At 38.4% G+C, this 26,070-nt stretch overlaps 1 protein-coding gene across 1 annotated transcript; it reads right to left on the bottom strand.

Moving 5' to 3' along the window:
• Positions 1 to 1,404: 1,404 nt before the first annotated feature.
• On the bottom strand, positions 1,405 to 2,471 carry LOC149163373 (stress enhanced protein 2, chloroplastic-like). The gene is made up of 2 exons (XM_089430729.1): positions 1,974 to 2,471; positions 1,405 to 1,871 (listed from the first exon to the last, which is right to left on the bottom strand). The coding sequence occupies exons 1-2, from the start codon at positions 2,325 to 2,327 to the stop codon at positions 1,620 to 1,622; spliced, it is 606 nt and encodes a 201-aa protein (XP_089286855.1). The 5' UTR covers positions 2,328 to 2,471; the 3' UTR covers positions 1,405 to 1,619.
• Between the last annotated feature and the right edge of the window lie 23,599 nt (positions 2,472 to 26,070).

The following is a 26,070-nucleotide window of genomic DNA, read 5'->3' as shown; positions in this document are numbered from 1 at the left end:
ATATGCCAATTGCCTCCTAAATGAGAGTTTCAGAAGCATACATATATCAGACCATGTGCAGATGCAGATGTGCTAATACAGGCATGCAAAGATCCAAATTGTGAGTGTGTAACTTGACCTTCAAACAGGATACATAAGAATATATCTACATCTGCTACAATTTGTGACTTGACCTTCAAACAGGAGAGATAAGAATATATCTATATCTGCTACGACCCAACAGACGATACAATGGAGGGTTCAAGCTATGTTATTAAAAACAGGAAACAGAAAACAACGGACCCAGAAATGGAATGAAAAACAGTGCGCAACAGTTTTGGGGATAAGAAGTACTCATGTCGAACCAAATTCCATCATAGACATATGCATTGAAGTTTGAAGTTATATCTTTAAATTACTCACATCACATGGATAGCAAACCACAAGCCAGAAAGGGCCCACAAGGCATGACATCCCTTGCCAAGCATATTATAAATAATGCATATAAAATTGATTAGTAATATATTATTGTACCCTGAGCTGTGCTGTAGTTGTAAATCAGTGAGAGTTTACCTGGGATACCCAGCAAATGGCGCGTATGGCATCTACCTGCGAGTCCTCAGAGTGATATATCCATTGGACCAGGTAGGAAATAATAAAATATACCCCGACTATAGACAAAAACAAAGAGGAGTGACTAAATAAAAATGTATTAACGCACCCTGTAATATAAGTGGGCTGTGGTCTAAGGAGGTTAGCTTCTCCTTACGTTCTGTCTCCAGGCTCTAACAGAGAATCCTGGAAGTAAGATATCTCAGTGAAAATAGACCACTCTCTGGCCCCAAAAAAGAGAATCCTGGAAGTAAGATACCTCAGTGAAAATAGACCTCTCTCTAGGCCCAAAAAAGGGGTAGTTTGAGTAGTAAAAAAATGTATTAATGCAACCCACGATGGTTCTACCTGAGTGCCAGAAGAAACATCCCGGGAGTTTCAATCCTGCTCCCACCAAAAATGTATCCATGTACTCTCAAGACAGGGATGGGGACGGGAAAGAAAATGGCACTGGAAACCTAAACCAAAACAGGATTCCCGAACAGGTTTCTGGCGACGTAGGGTTCAAGACTGGATTTACCTAAAATATTCTGAAGCCTGAAGCCTTTCAACCATCCAACAAAAATTATATACCAAAAGTGACAATGCCCAAATGGGTAACTTCAGCTCAATCTCCAAAATATATATATATATATGTGTGTTGGGGGATCGGGACAGGAAAGAGAACGGCACTGGGAACAAAACCCCAAAACGGGTTTTCGATAACATAGGGTTCAAGAGTGTGGAATTATCCTCAGATACTGTAATCCCTTTTAACCATCCAAAAATTTATATACAAAGATTCATTCTCTAAACAATGCAACAATAGCCAAATGGGGTTTTCAGCTGAATCTCCCATTACAAAACACAAACACATATATATACAAAAATTGCCATAAAATTCCTCGTATACATAAATACATGGTGTTCTGTTTTACCTCTCTCCAAGTAAATATTCCTCGTATACATAAATACATGGTGTTCTGTTTTACCTCTCTCCAAGTAAATAATGCTCACTGTACAGTGTCGATTTAAATCTTAAAGCTGTGTCAATCCAGCTCTTCTTCGTAAAAAAGTCCGTCAACTAACTGATCGATGACGGTATCAACAAATTTGTTACATCGGTCAGAAAAGACGTCGCTAACCCTTGTTTTAGCACAAGATGCCCATGCAAATCCAGCAGCGCCTACAATGGAGGCCATGCAGATCCCCCCAAACTCGCAGATCTTTTGTATGTCCATCTTGTGAAACAGAGAGTTTCCCGTCAATAGCTCCACATTGATGGCTGCCGCAAACACAATCTGCAAATCCATGAGAAATTCACAGCATGAGGGCATCCAAACATGCGAATGCTAATAGTTTGACGGAAAATTCGAATCAGAATATCAAGAAGATTTTCTCACCATTGCCAAACGACCCGACAGAATTTCCCAGTCTTTGAATTTGGCTGCATGGTCGATACTGGCGGCGAGAGAATTGAAGAAACTCGGCATTCTGTCGGGCTGGGGCTCGGGTTTCATAACATTATCTCCACTATCAGCGAAAGCTCTGAGAGTACACAAGCGAGGGGGAAACACAACTTTGCGATCCTTATTGTCGTCTGCTAATGCACGCATCCTCATCATACCCCTCCTGCGAATTGGGGTCGAAAGTTTGGGCAGTGAATTAATACTGGATTCCAGATACCCGTTTAAAAGAAGTTTTGACTCTGTAACATTCCCCGTCATTCGTATTGTTGTTCCCATTGCCATTACCATTGCTGTGCTCTGAATGTTCTGAATAAAGGGCCCAAGCAGGAATCTTTTGGATCAAAAGGCCAAGCCTAGGATTATGCTTCAATTAGCCACCCAAATTATCCTCGCTCTCCCGTCTTTTATTTATTGATGATTGAAGATTACAGGGTCACTGCCCTGGCCACGTCTGTGATAAACGATAGACAACCTAGAGCCAATGGTTCCTCATATTTCACAACCACCACACCATACATTTTACAATTTCAACGTGAACCATATTTCACAACCACCACACGTTTTACAATTTCAACGTGAACCATATTTCACAACCACCACACCACACATTTTACAATTTTGTCACCGGGAATGTGAAACCTATTACCAATATTTTTGTCAAGAGTTTTAGCGTTTGGAATTAATTTGCAAGTAATCTCGCGGGTGATTGTGATTTTAGATTTGGAATCTTGTTAAAAGAATCATATGACAAATATTTCTAGAGAATTCCTTTGGGAATATTCATATTATTCATTTGTGGAGTTTTGATTTTTAAAATATCATGGAATTAATTGATAGGCCTTTAAATTAAAAATGATTTATCTTCGTTTATAAGTAAATATAAGAGAACCATATTTCACAACCACCACACATTTTACAATTTCAACGTGAACCATATTTCACAACCACCACACCACATATTTTACAATTTTGTCACCGTGAATGTGAAATCTATTACCAATATTTTTGTCAAGAGTTTTAGTGTTTGGAATTGATTTGCAAATAATCTCGCCTAGGTGATTGTGATTTTAGATTTGGAATCTTGTTAAAAGAATCACATGACAAATATTTCTAGAGAGTTCCTTTGGGAATATTCATATTTAACCATTCATATTCATTTGTGGAGTTTTGATTTTTAAAATATCAGGGAATTAATTGAAAGGCTTTTAAATTAAAAATGATTTATCTACATTTATAAGCAAATATAAGAGAAAGTTGTCTCTATTTCTGAATTAATCAACAATTTAAAAATAATGTGAATTAAAAAGTTAGCTTTGTTAAACTAAAAGGTTCAGTTAACACAATTACAAACAAAATTTGAAATCTTATCAAGAGAAAGAATCATAGTTAATACCATGGTGGAATAGGTGTGTCATACATCTTGTAATTTTGTAATGGAACAAGAAATAAGTGTAGAATAATAGCATGAAATGAATGTAAATCATTCACAAACAATGAAAGTTTAATAGTAGTGATTCGCTAATTAATTGTTGGCAGTTTCCAACATATAGAATTAGAAAAAATAAATGGTTTATAGTTTTGTTATACCTGTTTATTGAGTGCTAAGGTTGGAGAAAAATAGAGTGTGATTTTAGCATATTGTTATGTTACTGAAATGTATCCAAAATCTTCATACAATTGTTGAACACTTTTATTTAGAGTATGAAGGCTTTCTAATTTATTGTAGTCATTTAGCTTTTGAATACCACATTGATCATGCTTTAGAGTGTGGAGTTTTTCTCTCAAAAGGGTTTTCCCAAGAAATCATTATCTAGTGCTTGTATGCTCATGTGTTGTTTATTATTGCAATTGTGTTTATTGAATTTTTGCATGTTTTTCTTTCATTGATTAGTTTAGGTAGTGTATTCCACACCCCTACTTCCTTTCATTTGGTATTGGAGCCTAATCACTTCAAATCTAAGGTATTAGGGATAATGTTTTTTGATCTAGTCTTGGTTTGACTAGGAGTTTGTACAAAAGAAAATCTTGTTGTAAGGAAATGGTGAGCATGTCTAGATTAAAAATGGAGAAGTTTAATGGCATTAACATTCAACTATGGAAGCTCAAAATGGAAAATTTTCCCATAGATTGAGATCTCGAATCTATGGATTGTAGTATCTGAAACTAAACCAACTAGCATGAAGAATGAATAAAGGGTGGTGTTGAAGAAAAGGGTGAGAAACCTTATCACACTATCTTTGGTTGATTCAATATTATTGAACATTTAAAAAAAAACTACAACAATGATTTGGAAGAAGTTGGGGGATTTGTATCACATTAATTCCTTGGTTTATACAGATCTTCTATAGAAAAAATGTTTCCTTTGAGTAAGTGATAGTAATTCTGTCACCGAAAACTAAATGCACTTGATACTATAGTGACCCTTTTGGCCTCAATTGGAGTGAAGATAGGTGAGGGGGATCGTTGTATGACCCTTTTGTGTTCTTTGCCAGATTCATGGGAGAACATAGTAATATCCTTTGGAAACATTATAAAGACATTGACGTTTAATGAGGTGTTGGCACATGCAGAGGGAAAACCCGTGTTTGGAGTGAATTAGTAAAAAAAAACCCTCAGACACTAGCCCTTTCAGCATCAGCTGTGAGCAAGTGAAGTCTCACTCAAGGCATCTATGAGGTACTTTAGGAACCTAAAACAATTTTGTAGTGATAAAGGAGATGTCGATTCTACACTTATCATCAATCCACATTTAGCACTTAGACATTAAGAATAGAAATTTTAAGTATATTGTTAATCTACACAGTAAATCCACTATGTCCAACAAAACTATGATGCATAAATAGTTCAACATATGTTCAACAGAACTATAAAGTGAAAATAGTTCAACATATTGTGTAGAAACAAAAATTATCCCAAAACATATCTTTATTAATATTGTAAAGTTTGCATTACATTCCAACTATTACCACTCACTATCTTCATAAATCCTCTGTTATAGCACAATATCCTTACAGAAAATCCAACAACATCACCAAAACCCACAAGTATCTATGTGTGCATATCTTTCTATGTGTCTCTAACATGAAACATGACCCTATATTGCAACATGACTTGATTTATTTATAGATTTACATTAGGGCACAAAACTGACAAACAACCTACTTTTACTATGGGCAATAACTATAACCATGGGCAAAAACCCACAGCATAAGCCTAATGGATTTCCTTCTTTCCTGCATTCCACGTGTTGATCCTTAGCCAACTCTTATGTGTAGTCCCCTTCTACATAGTGCTCCTTTGCGTGGTTCCCAAAATCCTTCCTCCAAATGTTGCTCCAACAAGCCCCCAACACTCACTTGTGGCTCATCTTGAGCCACTAAGTCCTTATGTTGTTCCATCATGCCTCGTCACAATATGTCTATCTCCCAATCTCGACGTTGGCTCAAAATTTGGTGTGCTACTCCTACTTCTTCCGCTTTTCTTCCTTCTGACACTTACCCTTAAGTCTGCAAGTATAGGTTCTCCTCTTCTTGGCCCTAGTTGCACCTAACATTTCCATAAATATTTGCATGCCACCTCTCCGTAGATGCAGGTTTGACTCCTTCTGAATGTTGTAATCAGCTGAACTTCATCCATCTTCATGTTGCTTGTTGATAACAACATTCTATTGTTGGTGAGGTGAAATGCTCCCATGAACTCTAAGAATTGTGGTTGCACTCATCTTCCTTAGTGGTACATATGCTTTTGAAAAGTATCCATGCACTACATCATTCAAATCTGAAATTTTTACTAGACTCTCCACAAACTGCACAAGGTCTACAAATGTTCATGATGTCTTAGTTATGGTCTTATTCTTTGATGCTCCTTTCTCGGTCACTACCATTTGAAATTTCCACTGATTTCTAACTATGCAACTCTTATTCCATATCATTCTATATTTCTTATGTTGTTCTCTGCTCTCCACCTATCTTGGACATAATGAACTTATTGGACTACCTCTATAAATTTTATAAATTGTTACCATGTTGCGAAATGATTTCAGATATGTCAAACCTGATTCGATCTATTGTCACATTTAGTTATCCTAGTGTATACTATCTTAGTGCACATATTTGGGCCATTAGATGTCTTGTCCGAATCCATTCCTGTCAAATTCATTGTTTGGAATCAATCTTTGTCATTATAACTTACTCATTCTAGCATTAATTAAGTGGATTTTAATTCCTGTTACGACCATGGTGTCGATCTGATGTGGTTGATTGTGACATTTTCTCATGCTCCCTCCATTTTTCACTTCCCATTTTATTGGTGCTTTAAAATTGTCTATCATCCTTGGCACATGGTTGTGATGTGTTCCCTCCTTTGCACTTGTGTGTAATTTATTGTCTAATTTATCTGAATGACACAAGAAAACACTCCCTCACTATGGTTTTTTTATTGGCAGAGGATGTTGATTTTTAAAGAGTCCTCCGTAATATCCCGAAAATGGATTTCTCAGTAAATCATGCTTGAAAAACGAATTTTTCAGGAAAGTGGGTTTAAGATATCATAATAAAAACACTCATCAACCCACTCCAAATACTGCAGCAACCTTTACTCAGCTTTTATGGGCAAAAAGGTGGGGAAAAGTGAGGATTTTGGCTCTAAAATGAGTGTATAAGAAACTATGTGTGAAATGAAGCGTCAAGGTTCTGGAATATGTTATCTTAGGTCAAGAGGGATATGCATATCAATTTTCAGGAAAAACAAAGGCGTTTTACTAAGTTAAACAGTTCCTCCTTCCCGACTAGTCAAGAAAAACCCCGATTTCCCATGACTTTGAGTATGCAGAAATTTACAGAAGCAAGGGAAGCATATTTTCTAAAGGTATAAGATGTAAAAAAGTATGAAAAATCATAGAATGAGTTTAGGAACATGGAATAGACATTAAGCAAGTTTAAACAACAGTTTTACAATAAAAATCCCTCAAGATTGAGACACTGCAAGACAAGAGGATGACCCAGAAACCCTTCAGCGTTATTTCCAGGAGGTTGAAGCTTATTTTTATTATATTACAGATCTACAACTGATAAATACATGAAAACAAAGATCTATAATGCCGGAGCAGATCTGAGTTTTACTACAGCAGATCTGTAGAATGATTCAGAATTTCTGAAGAAAAAACTTTAGTAAATGTATCAAATCAGAAATATACTTGGATTGGTTGGCCAATCCAAGGATCACCCTGGATGTAAGGAGGCTTCCTTCACATCAGAGATCTAGCTCCAAAATGATGCCAAAAACCCTGGAACGCTGCTCCTTCAGCAATAACGCAGATCTGGGGAAAGAACTGCACAGTATACCATGAAGAACACATTGGCCTGATGCCAAGATCTAGAAATCAGATCCAATGTCTTCCCCTCTTATCCTCCAAAGTAAAGAAATACTCTCCCTCTGAAAAACAAGCAATGGAAGTGGTGTTGTGGAGTCTCTACAGCAACACCCTACAACATAGTATTATGTTGCTTCAGCAATAACACTGTCCTGGAGGATGATGCTTCCGTCTCGAGCCAAAATAACGATGGGGCAACCTCACCCAAGCAGGAATTAGAAGTCCCCCAAGGTTGAGGGTGAGATCTCCGAACGGAGACACTCGGTGCACTAAACAGTGCTGCGGACTAGTTAAACAACCAGCGTGCTCAAGAAGTCGAAATGACCAACTCAATATCATAAACATATGCATGAATGGCAATAGCTCTCCTCCCCTCCATTTATATAGCAATTGGACACTCCTCATGGGCCCTTCCTCTAGAAGCTTCCCTCCTATGTTGTCATGTAGTGCTTTCCAACTCATACCCTACGCTGGTTGACTTAGTCAAACCTCTTTGCAAATATCTCCTTTCACACATGAGGGTGTGAAATCTAGTTCCATGGCTGATCCCTTTTCATACTAGAGGGATTTTATTTATGTTTTTATTATCTTTGGGCCTCCTTACCCAATTATTCATCTCCTAAATGAGTTTAGACAAAATTTAATGTTCCAATTCATTGAAGAAAAATTTGGAACATTACAATCCTCCCCCCCCAAATGTTGCTTGTCCCCAAGCAACTGCAAGGATAGAACTAAAGAATCGCCACTCAAGGCATGGAGTCTGGAATATAATGAGGAACATCTCCCTTATGTGGATCCTCCATCCCCAAGCAATCATCCAAACAAAATTAGCCACCTCCCAACAAGGCAACTCCTGAAAATCTCCTTCCACCTCAAGCTCCGGTAATGAAGGTGGTCTGAAAATCTGAACTTGGTAAGCATCATAGCTTACCCCATGCTGTCCTTCTCTCCACTCATGACAAGTGTAGAGTGTATGTTGATCCTGGGCTGCAAAATTATTTCCCTCCAATGGCAAAGTGAAGAACAATCCTCCAAAGAAGGCTCCTCCAACAATGAAGAACAAGCTGGCCCAAAACAATCCATCCATGAAGAATAGGACATGGTCATCATGGGACATCCTAATGAGAGGTTTGCTGAAGGTTTTACATGATGATACATGATGCAAACAATTTCTCACAAGGATACAACGCAGTCTCATCCACTGCAACTTCAGAAAATTACATGGCAAGCAATGTCCATGATTCATCACATCTACTAAAGGATAGTAAATGGCTGAGTGTAACAACAATAATACATGATCAAGCACTTGCCCATGGCTGTACAATGGATGAATATCAATCTTATGGCCCACCTCAAAAGAGAACAAACATTTGGCTGTGCTGGCCATATCTCCTCTCATGCTCCCATTAGAACATGTAGTGCAGAAATTGTGAGAATTTTTCCCACTCACGGACACATCCAGCTCATGTGTCTCCCTCATAATCAAGCCTCCCATACAAATCTGATCTATATCAGCAAATGAAGACATGATCAGCAGCAAAATAAAGAAAATGCTGAAGGTTACAAGTGATGCAAGAAGGTACCAACAACTTTCCCCGTAGTGACAGCGCAGTTTTGCAAGTTGCTGCTTGATAAAAGTACATGGAAAAATGTTTCTTTTTACATGGTTAATCATGCATGTCAGCAACTGAACATACATGTGGTGATAAAACATTTTCCCAAGGCTGCAAAAGAGATGGCTGCCTCCATCATGTAGATTGGCCCAATACAATTCATGGAGCAATTTGACGAGCTTGCCCTCTTGTGAAGCAATGCACTGCATAAGAATGGTAAGAGTGTGCAAATCAATGAATGTATAAACAAGATTCTCACCATATGCTAGAAGTAAGATGGTACATGGGTCCATACATGAGTCCTTCATAGTGTTTTGGCATGCTATGAAGAAGAATGAACCATGTGCTGCAAAAAGATAATCCTCCTTATGCTTGAAAACCCAAGTCAAGAAGAAAATGCCATAGATGTCTCTATCATCATTACCTCCTCTTTGTTCATTAAGTGCAACAAATATGAAGTGATCCTGGGACCTGTGGGTTATGGATCCACCATATCTCTGCTGGGCACACTTCATCCATAAGTCTTTACTCCAAGGTGACAACGTTGTGAGCTTATGCAAATAAGCTCCTGTCAATATACAACTATGTTCTTTGACATGCTCCTTGTCAAAGATTCTTCCAATAATGCTGCAACAAATGTGGAATACTTCCCAAGATGGAAGTGCTTCCCAATCATCATCAAAGATCAAGGAGATAGTGCCATCCCCTCTTCCTACAACATCATGCAAAGTGTGAGAGCAAATCTGCCCTTGCTCTCCCAAGCAAAGCAACAAAGTATTTTGCTGCCTCCTCATACTTCCATCATACATCTCATGTGATGAAGACACATCAACATCATGCATCCATTCTCTATGCTGCTCAATGATGCAAGTATCCTGCCATCTTTTCTCCATCCTCCCATTCTTAGGAAGAGTGTTTTCCAAGTGATGGCCAAACTCTTTCAAGAGTAACCAACGCAGCCAAGCCTCCTGCTGCCCTGTATCATAGATCTGTAAGTAGCCTCCTAGTTCCTTGCTCATCAACCACATCCACTCAATCACCTATGGATGCCTCCTTCTTCTCCTTATCCTGGTACTCCTCCCATGAGGGCTACCATCCTCCCAAATCAAATTCCTGTCTTTGCACTTTATGGGAGTTTGAAATGTAAGCTTCTCAAGGATCAATGAGACCCTATCAAGAATCAAATAGGTGGTAGGCAAAAACCTCCCATCATGATGTGTATGGCTCAAGGGATGTCCAACACAAGCATGAGAGATGTTATCCATCCTAAGATGTCCTCCATCTTCTATCTGCTCTTGTGAGAAGGGAAGAAAAGCATTGCATTCCATGGTGTGTCGAAGTGCATCTCCAATGAGATCTCTCCTTGAGACCTCCCTTTCATCCATAGTCTTCCAAAACCAATGAGTTCTTGGATCCGAAAGTAGAAGTTTCTCTTTGAGTTGAGAAGAGCTCATGGAGAAAGTGTCATCTTGAAGGGAGAAAAGGTTTCTTACTCCAAGATGTCTACCATTAATCTTCAAGGCTTCAAACCCCAACCTCCAATGCGATGTACAATCCAATAATGGCTCATGAGAATGATGGCTTGATTCCTTCTTGAGTGTTTCCATGTTGCACAGTGCAGCGCAACCAAGGTTCTCTATAGTAGCAATGAGATTTGACTCTTGGTCATGCAAAAGTAAATCTCCAAAAGAATTCTGCAACAATGGAATGTGGAAATCTTTTCATACCTTGATGTGCATTTGGAACTTCTTGTAGGGCTACAAGAGTCCCTTCCTCAAAAGTGTTGGCTGCCCCAACTGTTGATGCATGTGACTGCTCTTTCTTGAGTGTGACAGCGTTATCACAAGCCTCCTCAAGAGGTGATGTGATCTCTTCTTTCTTTGTTCTTTCTCCATCAAAGGTTTGGATTAAACTTTGAGTGAACTCTGCAAAAGTCTTCACCCTTTCATGGCTCAAGTGGTTTCACCATCAATCATAGGCTTCACCCGCCAAGTGCAGCGCTGAGATTTCAACAACTTCTTTCCCTGCTATAGGATGTAGTAGGAAAAATGCCTCCAACTTTCTCACCCAATTTCTTGCATTAGATGACCCATCAAAGGTAGACAACAAAATTCTATTGCCTTTGATTTCTTTTCTTCTGCATGGCCTCTTCTCTTCCTTCAGCTGGATGAAATGAGGAAAATCTAGAGTCTCCCTGAAGGCTCTAGGTTGAGATCTATACTCAACAAGGTAATCACTGAGAATCTCATGATCCAAATATCTTCCATGCTCAATATCTTCTTCTTGATGAGAATAGGAAGTGCATGGTACTTCCTCTTCTTTTTCTTCAATCTTCTTGACCTCCTCAAAGGTGGATGCATCTTCTATGGATCTGAAAATAGACGAGAATAAACTCATCTTTTTCAATTTTCTGATCTTTTTGGGCTTAGACTCACAGGAATCAGTGGATCCCTCATACATGGGAAAAGGTGACCTCCCAATGGTATGCTGCAACTTTGAACTCTGCATGCTAGATCCCCCATTGTTCCATTCACTTTCATCCTGCCTGAGCTGACAGTAATCTTTGAAAGGAAAATATGCTCTGAAGTCTTCCCCCATGGACTGCCATTTACGGAAATAGTCTCCAAAGGGTATATGATCATGCTGCCTCCCTTTCTCATTCAGTACTGGCGGTAAGAATGTAGGCATTGTGATCCTGGTTGGCCTACTGAAGGTTGGTGAATGCTTGTCACACTGTTGTGAGATCCCCATATTTGTCGTAGATAACTAGCTCCACAGGCTGAGCCAGAACTATGCTCTGATACCACTGTAATATCCCGAAAATGGATTTCTCAGCAAATCATGCCTGAAAAACGAATTTTTCAGGAAAGTGGGCTTCAGCTATCATAAAAAGTGTTTAAAAACACTCAGAAACCCACTCCAAATACTGCAGCAACCTTTACTCAGCTTTTATGGGCAAAAAGGTGGGGAAAAGTGAGGATTTTGGCCCTAAAATGAGTGTATATAAATATGCGCAAACTTAAGGGTCAAGGTTCTGGAATATGTTAGTTTAGGTCAAGAGGGATATGTATGTCAAATTTAAGAAAAAAAAGGTGTTTTACTAAGTTAAACAGTTCCTCCTTCTCGACTAGTCAAGAAAAACCCTGATTTCCCATGACTTTGAGTATGCAGAAATTTACTGAAGCAAGGGAAGCGTATTTTCTAAAGGTATAAGATGTAAAACAGTATGAAAAATCAGAGAATGAGTTTAGGAACATGGAATAGGCATTAAGCAAGGTTAAACAACAGTTTTACATAGAAAATCCCTCAAGATTGAGGTGCTGCAAGACAAGAGAATGACCCAGAAACCCTTCAGCATTATGTCCAGGAGGCTGAAGCTTATTTTTATCATATTACAGATATGAAATTGATAAATACATGAAAACAAAGATCTATAATGAAACCAAATTCCCAAAGGGCTCTTTATTACATTCCCCTTGGGGATTTTAGCAATACATGAAAATGTCGGAGCAGATCTGAGTTTTACTACAGCAGATCTGTAGAATGATTTAGAATTTCTGAAGCAAAAACTTCAGTAAATGTATTAGATCATAAATATACTTGGATTGGTTGGCCAATCCAAGGATCACCCTTGATGCAAGGAGGCTTCCTTCACATCAGACATCTAGCTCCAAAATGATGCCAAAAACCCTGGAACGTTGCTCCTTCAGCAATAAGGCAGATCTGAGGAAAGAACTGCGAAGTATACCATGAAGAACACATTGGCTTGATGTCAAGATCTACAAATTAGATCCAATGTCTTCCATTCTGATCCTCCAAAGGAAAGAAGACTCTCCCTCTGAAAAACAAGCAATGGAAGTGGTGTTGTGGAGTCTCCACAACAACACCCTACAACAAAGTATTATGCTGCTGCAACAATAACGCTGTCCTAGGGGATGATGCTTCTGTCTCGAGCCAAAATAACGATGGGACAACCTCACCCGAGTAGGCACTTGAAGTCCCCCGGGGCTGAGGGTGAGATCTCTGAACAAAGACACTCGGTGCACTAAACAATGCTGCAGACTAGTTAAAAAACCAGCGTGCTCAAGAAGTCGAAATGACCAACTCAATATCATAAACATATGCATGAATGGAAATAGCTCTCCTCCCCTCCATTCATATAGCAATTGGACACTCCTCATGGGCCCTTCCTCTAGAAGCTTGCCTTCCTCTAGAAGCTTCCTTCCTATGTTGTCATTTAGTGCTTTCCAACTCATACCTTGAACTGGTTGACTTGGTCAAATCTCTTTGCAAATATCTCCTTTCACACATGAGGGTGTGAAATTTGGTTCCTTGGCTGATCCCTTTTCATACTAGAGGGATTTTATTTATGTTTTTATTATCTTTGGGCCTCCTTACCCAATTATTCATCTCCTAAATGAGTTTAGACAAAATTTAATGTTCCAATTTATTGAAGAAAAATTTGGAACATTACATCCTCCAACTGATAATTGTTTCTTAATAATGATTATTTCTTAGATGATATTATCTTACATTCATTGTTCATCATAAAAAATTTACATAGAGAACTTCAACAAGAAAAACAAAATGTTAGTAAGATCATAAAGAGATAGTCACACAAGAACACATTATTTTTCCCTAGGAAAACCCACATGGGGAAAAACCCAACAACCTTTTCAATAGAGAATTCCTTATTTCAATAGAGATATATCTTAGTCAACAAATACGTCAAACCTAGTCCATCCTCCTAGTTAAGTAATTAGCTGACCCAAGAAACATGCTCTGATCTGATTTAGGGCATAATTCGTCCTTCCTAAACACATTTTAGTTATTCCAATGCACCTAAGAAATTCGACTTATAATATTTCCTCAGTAATTCGTTGTTCCATAGAGATGTGACAAGTTGGCATCTTAGAAAATTCGATTTGTGCCTCATATAGATATTTGTCCTTGAACTTGTCTTTCAAAGGTATATTCATCCTCCAAAACATAGATGTATTCTGATCTTCTCTTCTTGTCTCCATCGCAGAAGATATCAAGCCTTGTTGAAAAGCAACAAATGCCCTTGGAGGAGGTCTAGTGCCTCATATTTATACTTTTCTTGCTTGTTGAATGGGTGTGTCTTTACTTGGATTTGACCAAAACATTTGAAGGGGTCAACTTGACTAGGAGAAGGGCGACTTCAACTTTTGGAGCCAAAAATTTAACCTTTCAAAAATTCCCATTTTTCTCTTTTAAACATCCAAATGGACATGACTCAGAAATATTTTTATTTTGACTCTTTTCTTTACAATAATCAATATTATGATGATTGGCCATAGTTACAAAATTCAACACTCCCTCTTAACTAGTGAGGTATTCATAATGGCTATCTAGATGTTCTCATGTTGACAAAAAAATTCTATGAAATGGTTATAACAGAATCATTATTAACCTTGCTAGCATCTCTGACATAAGGTAAATCATCATCTAGATAGCATCTCTGACATCATCATTTCGTCAACATCTTCGACATCACCAACATCATCAACATCATCAACATCATCTTGTCAGCATCTCTGACATCATCAACATCATCATCAATATCAACATCAACTAGTTGGAATCCCTTACACACTATAAACATCAACTAGTTGGAATCCTTGACACACTATCAACAACAAGTAGTTGGAATCTAACATATTGTCGACATGAACTAGTCAGAATCTTAACACATTGCTAGCATCAACTAGTAACCACAGCTAGTTGGTACCACTAACCCATCTGTTCGGTACTCCTAACAAGTGGCACAACATTTAGCATCAACTAGTAACCACAACTGGTCAGTACCACTGACCCATCTGGTCGGTACTCCTGACACGTGGTGAAACTCCAAAGGCCACACTTTATCTAAGCAACTGGCCCCGATGCTAAATGAGCTCCTCATCCAAGATGGAGAGACTGAGCCTAATGTTGGATGAGCTCCTCATCCTATCTGGAGATATGAAGCCTGATGCTGAAAGCCACACAATTAACTAAGTGATCCTATGCTTCTAGGACTATTCTTCCCAAATGGTCAACATATTTGACACAAATTGAATAATAGTCCTATGTTGGACCATTATCCCCAATTGGTCAACATCTATGACACAGGGAGAATGATTGTCCATGCTGTTATCATATCAATACTCTCTCTCACTAAGAGGTATAGGACCATGATTGTCCTTTGATGCTACTGTCTCATCACTCCCTCTTGCTGAGAGATACATGCTCAATTACTCCAAGCTTGTCTTGGGACAATATACTTGATAATATTGAAGCCATACTTCTCTCCTTTTGTACCACATCTTGGTACTATATCCCAAGGTGCCTTGACTCGTCATCATGTTGTCACTTGCACCTAATCAACCAATCCTACAAGTTGAAGCCATATTACTTCAAAACTCACCATTAAGGTTTCAATATACTTGTTATGTAGGCAATCCTTTCTGTGGACATAAACGATCCCTCTAGTCCCATGGGAGGATCTAGCAACAAACAAAGACAAATATATGTAAACTTTCCTAGTTTATACTAGAAAATGCAAAGGAGGATAGATAACCTACCTCACTATGATGCTAACATCCATTGGTGTCATCCTTCATTCTTTCGTTTCCAAGCTCAATCTCCTCTTCGCCATTATGGACTACAAGGAAGATCACACAAAGACAACAAACACATACATAGCAAAATTCATTCCAATATAAACCATGTAACTAATCAAGGATTATTACACTAAATGAGTAATAATTGACACATTTATGGAAAGCAAACATATAATGTATTAATAATAAATAGTAAAGGGGGCATCATAACCACTTAATCCTTGATGTTGGAAGCCTCCTTTAGGTGATTTTCAAGTCCTAGCCTTAACCTTCAAGCACTCCTTTCTCCTTAGCAAAATGGGTAGCAATTGGGCATAGTTCAGCACTAGGAAGGCAACCAATCATTAGTGGATAGTAGGGATCTCATTTATAGGGAAGGAGAGGGAGTTAAGAATCAATAAAAGGAGGGAGAAGTTCCACATATCAAGGGAAATATCCATGAAATTAGGATCAAGGACTAGGATTGGGAGGTCTCGTTCCAATCTTCATTCACCTGTAACGAGCTCGTCGTTCTCGAGACTTCTAGTAAGAGAAGCTTCTCCTCCATTTTGAGAAGAATTGTCTGAAGAGGATCAGTGTGGATTTCCTTGATAAAAGTAGTGGTGGCAACACTTGGATAGTATGATGAAACAAGTGATAAGCATGGGTCACTAATTACGCAAAACGCGTTGGTCTTCAAAAACAAGGTTTCTGACAATTTCTTCCGAATTATTTCAAGGCAAGTCTTCTTCTTTTCTTCAGGGATGCTTCTGAAAATGTTTCATGGTAAATACACTGATAACTTTCATCATTTTGTGACATTTGTGGCATTAACAACACAAATTTCAACACTTCAGGATACAAGATGGGGAGTGTGACAAAATATTGTATAATAGATGCCCCCTGAAGCATGAAGGAAGAACAGGAAGTGATGGTTGAAGTGCTTTACAAGCTAAGGCAAGGACTTAGAGAAACACCATCAAGAGACCTGCAAACCAAACATAATATAATATATTTGAAATCTCTTATGTAAGTATGCTTAATAATACATCTCTGAGTAGGCATCTAACACTACATGAATCCACGACATGGACGTAGCCATCTGACTAGAAAGGATTATGTTTGTGGATCCACATCATGGATGCAACCTATTAGTGTCAGTCTTGTCTACCTGTCACCAGTGAAGAAATATGCTTTTACCAAGTCTATTAGGGGTCTCAAGTTCAAATTTTATCATGTCACTAGGTTATCAGAGTAAAATTTGGTCACTGGTTGGTTATCTAGGAATGTCTCTATTCTCTTAAATAATCTCACATGTTAGTCACTTACATCACTCAAATGGGTGAATCATAATAAAGAGAATGTCCTCATCATATCAGTCATCATCAGTGCCATTTCACTCAGTCTGATGTCTTCATTAGGTCATTAGGGTTTCAAGGTCCATCTTCATTTCATGCATAAAATCTGGCATAGGATGAGTTGTGATAAGTAGCTATTTGCAATAAGTTTTTATAAAATTTCGTAAGTGTTTCATGGTTACAATCTCAAGGTTCCAAAAGGAAGCAATTTCACTGTTCAAGAAGATAAACAGAATTTTAGATTTCAAGTCTCCAAAGTGGCCAAGTTTTAAAATGTGAAAGTCATGTTTTGAAAAGGTACGTGGGGCCCATTTTTTATTCAAAAGAAGATCTTATTGTGCCTATAAAAGCCAAAAGGTCCCAAACATGTTTCATTTGCATCCTTACCTCCCTTGTTCATCAAGCTCTCCCCTCCTTTGATGAAAAAACATGAGTTTTCTAGGTAAAATTAGCAAAAATCTCCCAACGATGCATTGCGCTTCTGGAGGTGACGTTGCTCTTCCATGAACTGTGCTGCGCTTCTGCCAATGGCGCTGCGCTTGTGACATAGTGGCCTGAAAATTTCCAAAACTCACCCAAACTTCAAATTTAAGCCTACATTCCTACTTTTTGTTCTTCAAAGTTGATCAACAAGTAAGTATCATCATCTAACTCACCTTTTTCCTTTGGCAAAGTAAGTGCAAATGTGAGTTTTCTCCATCTAGGGTTTATGCGAAATTTCATGTTGCAAGGCTAGTACAAATGATGGTTTTAGTTAGTTATGACATTGAAAACTTTTAAATTGGTCATCTCATACCTCTGTTATAAATCACCCTATCATTCACTAATCATCTCATTTACCTACAGTTTACCTCACCTTTGCACAAACCCTAGCTCATACCTATCATTTTGGACAATTTCTTAGTAGGATTGTTTCTAAAATTCTCCTACTCATCTCTCTCTCATTTCACTCCATTAAAATTTCCTAGGTTTCCTAAAACCCCTATCCATCTCCCAAAATTCCCCTATCATCATTTCCCTTCCCTAACCCCCTCATTTCATCATTTCACTCATTCCTCACTGTTTTTCGATTTTCCTGTTATCTAGGGTTTTTATCAAAATGGAGGGAGGTTCTTCACCATCAGAAAGGAGAAAACATCACAAAGGAGGTAGAATCTTGAGATATGAGCCTACCAATTGCAATGAAATCAACTCCTCACCATTCATCAAACAGTGCTTTGAGGATCTCAGCTGTCTAGGGTTTTGTCAAAAGGTGGGTGAAGTGGGTTTCCATGAGCAGTGAACTGATTGGATTTCCACCAATCTGAAAGGGGAAAGGGCCATCATAGTAGGGACTGAATTCACATTTTCAGTAGCTGCCATCTCTCTTGCCACAGGGATACCTGATCATGGGGAGTACTGGTTCAAAGGCATGATCTTAGACCATGAACACTATCGACCTTTCTTGAAATCACCCTACAGAAAATCCCATTCACACATCATCCCATTCAGGTACCTGTTGGAAAAGTATGCGCCATTGATGAAGGTTGTAATGAAGTTTTTCACCTATGAGGGAAGATTTTCTAGATTTTATGGGTATCGCATCAGATTGCTAATGCATTTCATAGCTCTAAAACCTCTCAACATGTGTAATTATTTATGTAGAAGGCTTGTAAAAATGTCTGAGAAGGTACAAATGAAAGGCAAAGAGCATCACCCTAGTATTTTTAATAACAGCTTAATAAAGATTGTAGTTCTCCATCAGTTAGAAGAAAGCAACATGGCATGGGATTCTTTCATAGAAACAGCTTTGCAGTGGCATGAAACTACTTCATCAGGTCATCATCCAGATACATCAACACAACAAGTGGAGGTAGGATCATCAAGCAAGTTATTGGAGGTTCCAAAGGCACCTAAACCTTAGGTGACCAGAATATATCAGAGAGGAAAAAGGTTTGTGTTTACTTCTCAAGTTGAAAAAAGGGCCAAGCCTTCTACATCAGCAAAACAGGGATCACATGTATAGGATGAAGAGCAAATTGAACATGATTTTGAATTAGTTGACTTAGAGGCAGTAGATGAACCTTCAAACCTGCAAAAAATTATCAAAGAGAAGTATTCTCAAATCAAAGAACTCATGGACAATATGGCAAGGGCAAGATTCATCATTTCCTTCCTTGAGTAAGAAAACAGTCAGCTTAAGGCCAAACAACTCATCATGGAAAAAGAGCAATCCAAGGTGTTGCTGCAAGGAGGCAAAGGTAAAGCAGTGTTGGAACCTAGTGAAAATGATGAAAATGAAAAACAAGTAGGAAAGAAGAAGCCAAGAACCAAGGGACTTGAAAGGGCATTGAAGGAAGATAAAGAACATAACCTGCTAGATGAAAATTTAGACATGGAAGAGAAAATTGCCTTGGAGATCAATGAAGATAGAGAGTATTTTCTAAGTAAGGTCAATGGGCAGTTGGAACGGCTTCTTGACAAAGCCAACAGGGAGAACCAAATTTGAGGCACATGGCCCATCATTATCAAACCAGAAACATGATTTGCAACATCAAGCTCAAACAATTGAAAAACAAGCCAAAGGAAAACTTAAAGGACAAAAATGAGAGGGATAACTTGGAGATGCTTTCTAAAACATCTATGAGAGAATGACACACCTCATCTTTCACTTCATGAACAATTTTGAAGGTTTTTTGATCATTTTTGGTTTTTTGAGAATTTTGGTGCAAATTTCAGAAATTGGACTAGTCACAGAAGCATAGTGTCAAGGCGTTGCGCTTTTTTCTTAGGGCTCCAAATTACAAGTGGCTTACATTTTTAGAAATCTGATGACCTCCTCTCAAAACCCATTTCATCATATTTCTCAGACAAGGCTCAGATTTTGAGAAAAAGGAGAAAAAAGGGAAAAATTCATCATTCTACCACTCTTTTTGACAGGGACTACGCTTTTGGAGACACCTTGGGAGAATCAATTTTTGAAGCCCTTCCCATGGGTCATTTTCAAAAATTTAATGTGTTATGGAAATTAGACAGACAACGATAGTTGACCGTTCTCTCAGATCTCAAATTTGACCTCAGGAAGGCACCTAAAAGTGGCCTCAAAGTTGGCGCTGCGCTTCTGCAAATTTATGAGTTTTTATTTAAAAATTTCACTATGTAATTTCTCAGGTTTTTAGTTTGACTTGGTCAAAGTTAAACTCATGATGTAACTTCAGTAGTTTGAGGTTTATATGATGTAATCATGAATAAATAGGCATGATAGATTGTTTTTATGGTTAATTAGGCCTCATAAAGGAAGCAAAACACAAAACAAAGTCTAAGAGAAGAGTTTGTGTTTGACCTTCTCACTCTCACTTGTTGGTTGAGAGAATCTTGGAAACAGTTCCACCACTTAGGAATTCGACTCCTGAAGGTGGGGAAGCTGTTTGATTGAGTCTATATGTATCATTTATCATTCAAAGAGAAGGGTTGGACTTCAGAGGAGAGACTTGTATCTTATGCTTTCATACAGTTAATCAAGGAGCAGTTGCAGCTATTTTTCAGGAATACTTGTTTAGTGAGTTTGTGGTGTTGTTTTCCTTTCATATCAGTTTCTTATTGATGAATTCATCTCTCTTAACATGCTTTGATTTCTTCATGTGGTTTTCCTTACAGTCATATAGGCATAATTCTTTAGATTCAAAGCTCTATTTATGTGGAAAATCATGTTTATGTATCTCTTCTTCTAGATTAATGAATTCATACTAATACATGCTCATTATGGTTTCTTAAAGCTTTTAGAACTATAATACATTGACCAAATCTTAATTTCACCACTAAACATTGTAATATTTCTCCTCTTTATGCCTTCTACTGCAAACTTCGATACCTTTGCCTAATTACTTGCTCTTATTCTTTGGTCCAACAACCTAGAAAAACCCAAATTTCCAAACACTCAAACAAAACCTATACATCTAGCCTAAAATCTATTTATCTTCCAATCATTGATTAAGAAATCCTTAGAGAGATCCCTCTCTAGTTTAGGAGGGCTAGCTACTGAACTAAAAGTGGTTTGAGGTTACCTCTTTCGATCTCCTCCTCAACCTAGGACATTGTAGATGACAACATTTTGGCATCGTTGTCGGGGATCAAACCTGGGTCACCCACGTGACATGCGGGAATACTCACCACTATAGTACAATGACTGATAAATCATTCTTGGGATTCATTCTATTAGAGATTTCAAGAAGATTGGTTTTGTAGGTGACAACTTCCAGTATCTAAAGATAGGCTGATTTTACAAATTTCATCAAGTTTAAGGTGTGAAAATTTTGGCTCCTAAAAGACATACTAGGTCAAATCCTGACCCAAATCCACCTTTTATTGTTGATGACCCAGAAAAACTACTCAGAAAACTCAAGTTACCTATCTTTGAAAGTGCAGTTCGAAAAATAAAAAGGACAACTTCTTTGCCTAAAAATTTATTCACTTTTGAGCATCTTCCTTTTGATATTCAATTAGAACTGTCTCTTTCAAGGTCAAAATATGAGTCTTGCCTTCCTGAAGTGATATTTGAACCTTTTCAATTTGATTCTCATCTCCATTCTTCTGAATCCCTATTTTCTAAAGCTGATCATGAGTTGTGGTTGAATTTTGATAAACTCCAAAGTCTTGCTGACCAGCTCCAAATCACTACTGAAAAATCCTACATCCAATATCAGCTTGAATACCTAACTGTTGTTTCGTCCTGTTATCACTCAGGTTGTTCCCTGCCTCTAGAAAGGAATACAGCCGAGGTAACCACTAACCAGTCTTTTAGCTGCAGATTCTAGCCAATCTGCAACCAGAGAGGGCTCTCTCTTTATGATTTAGATTTTTTTGTTATATGTTAGGCTAGTTACGAAGCACAAGTTTTGTTTGGTGTTTGGAAGATGACATTCAGTAGAGTAGGGCTGTAATGTGAGAGAAGTTCAGACCATTGGGTTGATGTATTCTGATGGAAATAAACCTCTGGGTATGGTTTCTTTGGCAATAAGAAAACTACAAAGCAAGATAATTAAACACAGAACCATTTTCAAGCTGGAATAAGATGAAATGAAGTCAGGGAATGAAAGGCAATCAAGAATCTTTCATTATGCTAAGAGAGGGACATTGTATAAACATTATCAGGGAGCAGTTAAGAATTCCTTGATGATATTTAGAGTGAAAGAACCAGGGAGACAAGAGCAGTAAAGAATTCTTGCCTATGCTAGTCCTGTAGAAAACATAAAAAATTATAGGAATTGAACACAAAGTACAACAAAGTAAATTTTGGGTTATACTTTTTTCCTGTAACTTAGAGCATGATATTTAGATGGTAAATAAAACACAGATACAGTAACACAAGAGTAAAGAAGACTTATTGATCCATGTATTAACACGAGAATTCTGCAATATATCCTTCTGCCATTGATTCCATAACCAGCAAATTCACCAGCAAAGCATTCCAGCAATCTTTATTTCAGAAGAGTTCTCAAAACATACAGTGCAGGTCCAGAATGATATTCACCAGCCAACAATAATACATATCTTGAGGAGGTATTTATAAAAGAGTTTACAAAATATCCCGTAGGAAAAAAAACATCAAGTAATAAATTCATCCATCTACTTTGGCAAAGGAAATAACTGATATGGAAAACCGCGCAGAACGAAGGAGTAACTATGTTGTACTGGCCGCCTTAGGTGTTTCGCTATTGTTGACCTTTCGACTCAACTAGTCGGCTGATAGCTGCTTCTTTGATTTACGTTCTTGATGTGCTGTCACTTGCCACTTGTGCCTGAGTTTGCCTTAACACTTTTTAGCACGAATTCCCTCCTTTGTCAATTTGATTTTCTGATAGGTGGCTCTTGTATTTGAATTTGCTAATGTGTAGCTGATCAAAGGAGAGAATGAAAATTACCTTGGTAAAACCTCAAGCATGCCCTCCCACCATTGATCTGTTGGCAGCTGGTGTCTCTGTAGTTTAATTAATGTTTCATCAGCTTCAGTATATGTGTAGTAATTGGGCTGGACTTCAAAAAGATGATTTATCTCATGTTCAATATAGAACAAATTTTCTAATTTGTCATATAAGCTCTATCCAGAGGGAGGTACTATCTCTTCTGAGCTGCTTGATGATGCTGTGATTTGATTGGTAACATAGGTATTTACCCTGTGAGCATACTGTTCATGTGTTAACAGTCTTCCATTGCTGGTCAATAAGCTGGGTAACCCCTTGCTCTGCAACACTGCAAACTTTTGTCTGAAGGCATTTATTTCTGTTTGCATTTCTTGGCACTTTCTTTCTAAAGTCTACACAAAATTCCTCATGGTTAGCACCTTTTTTACTAACAAAATTGTGTCTGTTCTGTTCCTGATATCTAGAGCTGCTAACTGTTCTCTAGTATGAGTATTCAAAAAATGGATCAGCTGGTTGGCCTGTTTGGGCTTGTTTGCCAATAATGCTCTGGCCTTTTGAGTCTCAAATTGAGCTATCCCTATCAATTCAATCTGGTCAGGAATAGTCGGGATTCATTTCCATTGATCAGTGATGGACTAGCCAATTTCAGTCCACAAAATTGTTTTGATTTCTACCAGAGTTTTGTGAAGAGTAAGGTCCTTCTCCAAGGCTTTTATCTTATTTTCCAGGGCCTTTACTTCTCTTGTCTTCTCAGCCACAGCCATTTTTGATTTGTCATAATTCACCTCAATCTTGGCCAGTTTTTCTTTGGCTTCTTTTAATTCTGCCATTTGGAGTTCCAAAGCTTTTCTTTCCTTCATCATCTCTTCCATACTCAGGCTGGCCTCTGGTAATTATGTAGTTGTTGCTAGAGCTGAGGTACCTACTGTTGATTCTGTGACAATGGGAGGGACTACTGTGGTGACTATAGGAATAGTAGTTGCAATAATTGGAGCTGTTTGAGCTGACTGAGTGGCCAACTGTCCCTGTTTTCCTTGTAGTGCCGCCTCCAAGGCTTTCTCTGTTTCTACTAGCCTTTCATTCATCCTCATTAGCAAACTTACCACATCCTCTTCTTCTTTTTGCTGTGCAACTTATGTGGTCTGAGGGTGCATTGTAATTGGCAGCTTGAGTTGTTTTCTGAGCGCTGCTATATCTTCTTCTTTCTTTTTTATCAAGGCCTGTATGCCCTTGGGATATTTGGGATCATGTCCCAGCTCCATGATAATCTCCTCCAAAGATTTAATTCTGTTGTCCTTGGCTAATGAGGATGCCTTCTCCAATTCCAATTGGGTAGAAGTATTGTGCAATGAATTCTGCAGCCTGTGAGCCAACAATGTTTTGTTTGCCAAGGTAGAGTATACCATTTCTCCAGTTTGTTTATGTAACTCAATCTAGTCCATTGGGTGGATGTCTTTAGAGAGAAATTCCAGATTGGTTCTGATATAATCAGCAGCTAACTGTGGCTGTTGCATTGTAGGGCTGAAGTGACTAAGGGTCATTTTCCCCTCTTGGATGTCATAGGTTGCCATTAGCCTTTGTTGATTGGTGGGAGCCATTCTTAGCAATTGGTTATAGAGCTGGAACCTTACTGGCTCATTTCTGGCCTTGATTTCAGTGAATGCCTTCTTGATGTCAGAGCATTGCTTGCTCTATTGCCTGGTGGATGTAACCTCCACACCATGTTTCCTCTCTTGCTCCTGCTGAAAGGAGCTAGTTGATGTTTCCAGAATTGGAGGAATCCGTTGTTCGGTTGTTTCCTCACCCCTTAGGTTGTCTGCTGTCTCCTTTATCAATTCTTCCTCAGAGTAAGGGTTTAACCTTTGCCTCTTTTCCCCTTGCTATTCTGTGGACCCCCCTGTGGGTGTCTCTTCCTGCCTGTCCCTTTTCTTGGCTCTTTCCTCATTGAGAGGAGTTTGTAACATAGGGATTTCAGCTAACTTTGCTTGTGCTGAAGGGGCTTGCCCTTGACTTTGCTCTTTTGCTGCATCTGGCTGGTCTGTCATTGTATCTTGCTGCTCAAAACGCTGTACTTCCTTGGCTTTGGATGTCCCTGCAGGTGGAGCACTTTCTTGGGCAGGTTTTTGTGAAGTTGTGGTAGATGATGTGCCCGCTCCAAGTTGTTGAGGCAATGTGAAAGGCACCTATCCAAAAGAGTCCAAGTCAAGTGTTTTTTCAAACTCTTTCATTTCTTTTTCTGTTTTCTCTTCTTCAGTAAGCTCTTCAACTAGTGTGTCTTCTACCCATTCCTGTTGATTAGCATATTGTTCAATTTCAGGGATTTTGTGGTGCACATATCCTATAAGCTTGTTTTTTAATTTCCTAAAACTTATGAAATGTTCAGGGTCATATGGTGAACAATGAAAACTTTGTTTCAGCTTAATTTTCTCTCTCAGAATATTGTCAGCTTCCTTCCATGCTTCTTCCCTTTTATTAAAGATAAAAGGGCCCAATTGATGTCTTATCTTGAGCTGTGCTTTTTTCCTGGCACCATAGAAATGAGTCAAATCTGAACTACTGAATTGCCGGTAGTATTCCAGGGCAAAGAGTCTCATAGGGACATACTTCAGCAGCTTGTAGGGAGCTAATTGACAGCCATAAATCCTGATCACTGTGTGGTTTTGGTAAAAATACTAGTCACCAATACTGTATTCCTTTGGGAGATGTAGGATTTTCTGCATTTCAACAGAGAGCCTGGCAGGAGGAGTTGTTGACAACAAACAAGTGGCTGGATATATGAAAAGGTCAATAAACTCACAATATGTATATGGGGAGCTATGAACTTGATGGAATACTGAGGTCCAAAATATTACAGACCTTCGCTCCCCCTTAGCATCCAATTTTTTGAGGGAAACTGGGAAACTATCAGGTTGATAGTACAACAACAAATGATATATATATGAAGTGTACCTGAACACTCTCTCTCTGTCTAAATTCATGAATTGCTCATGAATTTTGTTAGCTATGAAGGTGGCATAATCATACTTGACAGCAGGGGGCTGTCCTGGAGCAAATATGGACATCAAAGCTAAGACAGTCTCATCCACAATTTCACTTGTTCTGAATCCCAAGATGTAGGAAATCATGTCTATGACCATTCTTCCAGGCTCATCAAACCAGGCATGGTGATAGGGAAGTGTGTATCTGG

This window comes from Pinus tabuliformis, chromosome 5_1 (genome assembly GCF_031772625.1).
Source record: "Pinus tabuliformis cultivar Carrire ecotype Pingquan chromosome 5_1, CPIR1, whole genome shotgun sequence".
In the NCBI taxonomy this organism is placed as follows: Eukaryota; Viridiplantae; Streptophyta; class Pinopsida; order Pinales; family Pinaceae; genus Pinus; species Pinus tabuliformis.
This window is presented reverse-complemented; position numbering and strand designations above follow the sequence as displayed.

Excerpts from the sequence above, each read along its gene's own strand:
- LOC149163373 (XM_089430729.1), bottom strand. The coding sequence starts at position 2,327 with ATGGTAATGGCAATGGGAACAACAATACGAATGACGGGGAATGTTACA. Across the intron at positions 1,872-1,973 it reads TGTCGGGTCGTTTGGCAATG|ATTGTGTTTGCGGCAGCCAT; the intron begins GTGAGAAAATCT and ends ATGGATTTGCAG.